The sequence below is a fragment of the Cygnus olor genome, chromosome 15, assembly GCF_009769625.2.
Source record: "Cygnus olor isolate bCygOlo1 chromosome 15, bCygOlo1.pri.v2, whole genome shotgun sequence".
Lineage (NCBI taxonomy): Eukaryota > Metazoa > Chordata > Aves > Anseriformes > Anatidae > Cygnus > Cygnus olor.
Genome location: NC_049183.1, coordinates 10,391,805 through 10,398,251, shown reverse-complemented (window position 1 = coordinate 10,398,251; position 6,447 = coordinate 10,391,805). Strand labels below are relative to the sequence as shown.

At 37.9% G+C, this 6,447-nt stretch overlaps 1 protein-coding gene and 1 long non-coding RNA gene across 2 annotated transcripts in view; one reads left to right on the top strand and one right to left on the bottom strand.

Annotated features, from left to right (window-relative positions):
• The first annotated feature begins 661 nt into the window (after positions 1–661).
• LOC121078383 (parvalbumin, thymic) lies at positions 662–4,838 on the top strand. The gene is made up of 5 exons (XM_040574536.1): positions 662–741; positions 1,995–2,062; positions 2,871–3,003; positions 3,282–3,391; positions 4,693–4,838. The coding sequence occupies exons 2-5, from the start codon at positions 2,002–2,004 to the stop codon at positions 4,716–4,718; spliced, it is 330 nt and encodes a 109-aa protein (XP_040430470.1). The 5' UTR covers positions 662–741; positions 1,995–2,001; the 3' UTR covers positions 4,719–4,838.
• LOC121078388 overlaps positions 4,833–6,447 on the bottom strand; it is a 25,791-nt gene continuing 24,176 nt past the window's right edge. Inside the window, exons 3-4 of the long non-coding RNA XR_005824545.1 lie at positions 6,389–6,437; positions 4,833–4,969 (exon numbers count right to left, since the gene is read on the bottom strand). This is a non-coding gene — a long non-coding RNA (uncharacterized LOC121078388). The remainder of the gene's footprint in view (positions 4,970–6,388; positions 6,438–6,447) is intronic.

Below are 6,447 nucleotides of genomic sequence, written 5' to 3'. Positions count from 1 at the left end.
GCTGCTTATCTTGTTTCATTTGCAAATATCGTATGTATTCTCTTGAGATAAAAATAGTGCAAGATGATTAGTTAGGCAAGTTCATTTGACACCATTCCCCCTTCGTGACGCTGAAATCTAAAATCTGTATATGGTATACAACTTAAAGTATATATATGCAAGCTCAGCTCTGGGAGAGCCACACAGCAAGTACTTTCCTCCCAACCAGACGGCTTCCTTATCCCATCAAGACGACCACAAAGGTAAGCTGATTAGATCCTCTGCTTTCAGAAACACAAAAGCAAAATGCTCCCTAAATGGAAAGCACCTATGCAATTAAAATATATATTCTTATATCAGCTTTCAGTGTGCCATACTTTACAAGGTCCCATAGAACAGAATCAGCATCCAGATTGCAGGACGCAAAAAGACAGACCGGTGCCCTTCACAAAACCTGAGACCACGCTGCAATTTTTAGTTTTTCCTTCAACTCTTCCCTGTTTTTGATCCTGTCAGCAGTGAGAATTAGGTGAATGGCAGAGCTCCAAATTACCTTGCCTAAAACTGAGAGAGGGAAATACTCTGCACAAGAAGCCACTGGGACCAAATAATTGCTAGCAAAACAGAAGTAACTTATCTGCCTTAGCTGGAGAAATGCTCCTTGCCATCAACACGGATTTGTCCCATTGTCTCCTTAGATCTTCTGAGACATTCAGAAAGAAACTGCAAAGACTGACAATTTCTTCTGCTGCAATCAAACAGGTACGGAGGTATCTCTTTCATATTCTGAGCAAAGTTTCAACCAATGTGTAGATCTCAAATCAATGTACAGACTATAAATGTTTACCAGCATTGATTTCCTCCTAACCAATGCTGCTTTCCAAACTTAGACAGGATGGATGATGCTGCTGAAGATCGGTTAGGAATTCAGGAGAAGAATTTTCTGTTCTCTTGTGGTTTTCAAAAATAACTTTTCGATGCCTCAGTCCCTCTTCCTTAATTAACATGAAGCTACCTCACAGTAACGTTGCAAGTTTTAAGTTGCACTGGAGTGCGCTACGAAACTGCAGATGCATTGATGCTGTATTCACACTACAATAACTGAGAAATTCAGGCCTTGTAGCATTTTCTACTACTTTGGCAAACAGACTATTGCAGCTGTTGGTGGTTGACTGAGACAAAGAGTATCTTTTGTCAAATGCTGCTCTATCAGAAGAAAATGCCTCCACCATTCTATTAGGAATAAGATTTAAGTCTCAGTAAGTCTGTTCAATATACTGAAATGCCAAAACGTGAATAAAAATCTGGTTTATTACCATCTACACCAAAACAAAACAAACAAACAAACAACAAAACATAATTAAGACCCTTTTTTAAAAGCTACCATGAAATGTAGTCTTTTAACGACGCAGCAGCCCAGCTGACCAAATTTAGAGCGTCACTACATTTATTGTGTGTAGCTAAACAGAAGAGATTACCCTCTGATTTTAGATTTCCTTGAAAAGAGTGGGATTATTATTGTTCATTCTACACTATTATTTTTATTCTTGTAAAGATTACTGCATTTATAGACAATAATACCAGATTTATTTATGTTTTTAATTCCAATTAAATTTATTCCAGATGTAGTTCTAGGACATACTTGGCCCTATCTTTTATGTATGCTGTAAATAAATGCTGAATTTAATTGAGTAATAATCCAGCTCCAGGAAAACCCACAAAGAATTCATGAACTTTTGTGGTGCTAGCCACCTTTGATTTGCTCTCCCAGTGCAACAGAGGCATCAGATCTTCCTGAAGCCCCCCACTCCTGCATGCAGAATTCCTCCCTCATTACCCAGCTTTAAGTGGAAGCACCTGCTGCAGACATCTGTTACAGAACACTCCCCTTACAATTAGATGAATAATGTCTCCCCTATCACATACTGTCACAGCAGCAACTTCAAATAGAGCCATGAAAGACGTAGAGAAGTCATTTTAATGACTAAGTAGCTCACTTTTAATTTATTTTACAGTTCAACAATGGCCATCACTGACATCCTTTCTGCTAAAGATATTGAATCTGCTCTCTCCAGCTGCCAGGGTAAGGAATGGTCTCTCTGCAGCCAGAAGATGCGTATCATTTTTATGTCTTAAGATGGCATGCCTATCATTTTCCCCTTAGATTCCTTCCCTGTGACATCTCATTGTGGCTACATTACTGTATAGCCCCTTGAATTCAGAAAGTCTTACAAGTGGATATTTGGTGGGTAACATTCCCTGAAACACAAAGAAGTAATTAAAGGGCCACAGTTTCAGTTAGTACCAAACTGCCTCTCAATTTCTAAACCTGTTGAAGATGTAACTGGCTATCCTTGTCCTTCAGAATGTCAAAAAAAAAAAAAAAAAAAAAAGCGCCACAGCTTGCAGAATCCAACCACCATTTGTGAATCAATGACTAGTCTCAGTTCTCTTAGAGTTTTTCCCTGGCAGGATCAAGCCTAATTTCCAAATGCTCAGTGAGCTAGTTCGAGACTGCAGCTTACTTAACTTTCTATCAAATTCTTCACTGAAGTAAAAGCGAACATGCAATGTTAGGAGTTGGTCTGTAAGCCACAGTAGCACCCTCTAAATATTTATTATTAATTGCATGACACAGATTGCAAAGATCTTGATTTAGCAGGATGTGCATTGTAGCAGAAAATGTCAAACTAGCTGAAAGGATATATGACCACAGGCACAGAGTGATTAAAAAGGGAAACTATCCACTATATCATCTTCCTTGCTACACTGAGGAACAAGAGGAACAGGGGCAGGCTGATTTTTAAGAAAAGACATACATATTCCCAAGGAATATATCCAGTAGGAGCAACTTCAAGGGAAAACGTTTAAGAGGGTTTTGTTTCTTCCAGCTGCGGATTCCTTCAATTACAAGTCTTTCTTCTCCACGGTTGGTTTATCCAGCAAAACCCCTGATCAGATAAAGAAGGTTTTTGGAATCCTTGATCAGGACAAGAGCGGTTTCATCGAGGAAGAAGAGCTTCAGTAAGTACTGCTCAGCTGATGTATTTCTTTGAACAGCGTAAACCTTTGAACATTCTTGGTGTCCTAGAAGAATCTTGCTGTTATTTTTAAAACAAAATGCAGTACTTTGCCTTTCCTTGAATCTGGGTGGACTTCATCAGAAATTAAGAGCAAGCATTACATTACTTTTTTTTTTTTTTTTGGCATGGATTTAAGTTAGAAAATCAGAAATACCAACATGCCAAGGTCATTTCAGAGAACAAAACTCAAGCACAGCACTCTACCCTGTTCAATTCCAGGCTGTTTCTGAAGAATTTCTCTTCAAGTGCCAGAGTCCTCACTTCTGCAGAGACCAAGGCTTTTCTGGCTGCAGGCGATACTGATGGCGATGGCAAAATTGGAGTAGAAGGTCAGACTTTTGGCAATTTCATCGAATTTATGTTTTAAAATGCATGCATTTAGCTGCATTTAAATGGTTGAATGAAGAATGCATTGCAGCAATTTGGCCTGCTACTTTCTGATACAATTTTTATACTAGCAAATAATCCTTCGTTTTCATAGCCTTATTTCTATTTGGTCTCTATTGCAGCAAAAGCACATTTAAGCCCAATGTAGAACCTGTTCTTTCAACCCATAACAACAGTTTTGGGGTTAATTTCTACAGTGCATCTGATCCACAGGCTCAGTGTGATGGATTTTTAAAACATTCTGAACATCTGTTCATTCTCTGCATTTTCATTTCAGCAGTGGATGCTTTGCACTTCTGGTCATATGCCACTTTCACTTTTAAACAACTTCCAACTACATAAACTTATTTATCTACCACTTTCCAAGGCTGGCCAGTATTACTGAGTGGATAATTTAGTAAAGTAAAGTAAAACTGGTATTTTTTTTAAATCCAGAACTGCTACAAGGCAGCACATAATTTTCTGCTGGAGAACTATCTGATATTTGCAAATTTCACTGGGCAGTCCTTCCGTGAGAAACTAAATCAAATTCCTCACGAAACCTCACAGAGATGATGTGAACCAGCAAGGACATTTCTTTTAGAAATTGCAGTAGAGGAAAATAGGGCATTAGACATCATGTATTAGAGATGAAGTCACTGAAAATGGGGCTGTCTTAGCTGAACTAGGACAGGTGGCAATAACTCCAACAGACACGTGCTAATCTTAGCCAGAGTTTGGGAGGAGAGGGAGACACTGTTGGAGGAATTTGCTTTAGCAGCAGCTTTTGCAGCTTCTGTTTATGAGCCCCAAATAGAGCATTATATTACGCTTAGCTATTAACCATCAAATTTCCCATTCTGAAATTATGTCACTATTAATATTTTTTCTTTGGAGTAATAAAATCAAAAAAAAACACCCTCACATTGAAAGCTACAGGCTTGACCTAATTAATTCATTCTCTGCTGCCTTAACTATTATCAGACTTTGTAAATGGGTTAAAGATAGTTTACTTTTAACTCAGGATTTCCTACAAACACGAATTTACAGACGCACTCCTCTCTGCACATATTCTTTTTAAGGAGTGAAAAATCTGTCACGCCCCCAGAATCTCAGTTTAGCAGTAGCTTGTGCAGTGTTATAATAACTTTGGGAGCCTCCACGGCTAGGAGTTTAGGACAATTTTATCTACCTTTTTTAAGGGTGTTAATAAGCACTTTCATCTAGTTTTATTCCCTGCCTTTCTCATTTTCTTTCTTGACAGAATTCCAATCTCTGGTGAAGGCATAAACAGCATTAGACCAAAGGCAGCCTTGGACTGACTCTTCCAATTACCTCGTCCAACAAGCACTTCGCACTCAGCATGTGTTTGTACATTTTTATATTGTTTCAGGCATTAGCAATTCCCCATACACCAAGTTCACACACAGGATTGCTGAGAAATCTTGCAACGTACAGATGTTTTGGTGACATGGCATTGTTACATTTCCATTGTAAAGAAGGCACTTTGTCATTTTCAACTCCTAGTGTTGAAATTGTGGCTGGAAGACGGGACAAAAAAACATTTAAAAAAATGGGGAAGAGCTTTTTTTTTTTTTTTTTAATTTATTTTGGTTTTGTTTAGGTTTTCCATCTCTGTACTTTACCATGCTGACTTGCCAGACACAGTTTTGATGTTCTTAAACAATATGACATCTTTTAAGGCTTAATTGTTCTGATTTTGTTGAGTTTTATTTCTACTTAATTCTCTGATCCTTTAGGAAAAGCAATGCTAACAAGATAGCTCAAAATAATTTATATTCAGTTCCAGACCTGAGACTGAGAAAAAATTTAAGAGGAGCTGACACATAGCTCAAAGCATGGAATAAATTTGTGGGTAATTTTACAAAATGAAGTACTAGGCTACAGCATACATCGTCAGAAAGTGTTTATGGCCTAAAATGTAACTCTCCCTCAAGATTTATCTTTCATGAAACCTAAGGCAGCTGTGAGACAGAGGAGAAGGTTCTAATCCCATATCTGACACTGTCACAAGTCACAGTGCCTTGATGACATGGGCCAGGCCTGGAGGTTTTTCTGTTAATCATGAGCATGTTGCTTGTTACCTCTTAATACCTACTAAACAATAATACTTCGTCACATTTGTGAATTTCTGTGATCACTACAGATGAAAAAAACAGCCAGCCTTGCTGTTTGATTATCTTAAAGTGAAGCAGAGTACAAATACTATCTGTCTTATGCAGCTAAATAACAGCCATTACTCAATTATTTCATTTATTATAATGAATAATCATCTATATAACCCATTGTATTAGCAATTTACTTAGGTATGAAAATCACAAAGAGCTAGTCTTTCCTTTCCTTTGATAAGTGTCTTACATGGTTTAGAGCTAGTTATAGCATTGTTTTCATTAATGGACAAAGTAAATATTATTCATGGTTAAATGCAGAGCTCAGTAGACTGAGTAGATGCTATGCATTTCTGGATGAGTGGGTTGGAAATTTCCCCACCAACATTTAGTTGAGACCTCTCCCATCTACCATGACTTGGTTCCAGCTCAGAAGTAGACTGTCATTTTAATCCTCCCCGCTGAAACTGGGTGATAATTATAACATAATTTGGCAGCTGTTTTGAAGAAGAGCAGAAACAAAGCCTGCTGGAACTTTTATGTAACATTCAGTGCTGGCATTTCTATGAATTGCGAGATGATTATGTGAGGCAAGTGCAGCTCACTCATACCCAGGCATGTAAGAGAGCTGTTCGGCAGATTTAAGACTGTTAATGCAAAAGAGGAATTCTAGCAATCAGATTCACTGAAGCCTTGGCAGAATTATAATGAATATAAATCTTAATTCTATCCCCAATGCCTTTGATGTTAAATCTGGGCTTAAATTATAGGTGTTGTTAAATAGAGCACTGAAATATTTTGCATAATGATGAGACTGGTGGTTCCTTTTACCTTATTCATTTTCCTATCTGCTGAAGAAACAAGCCAGAGCAATCCAGACCTGCAGCAGT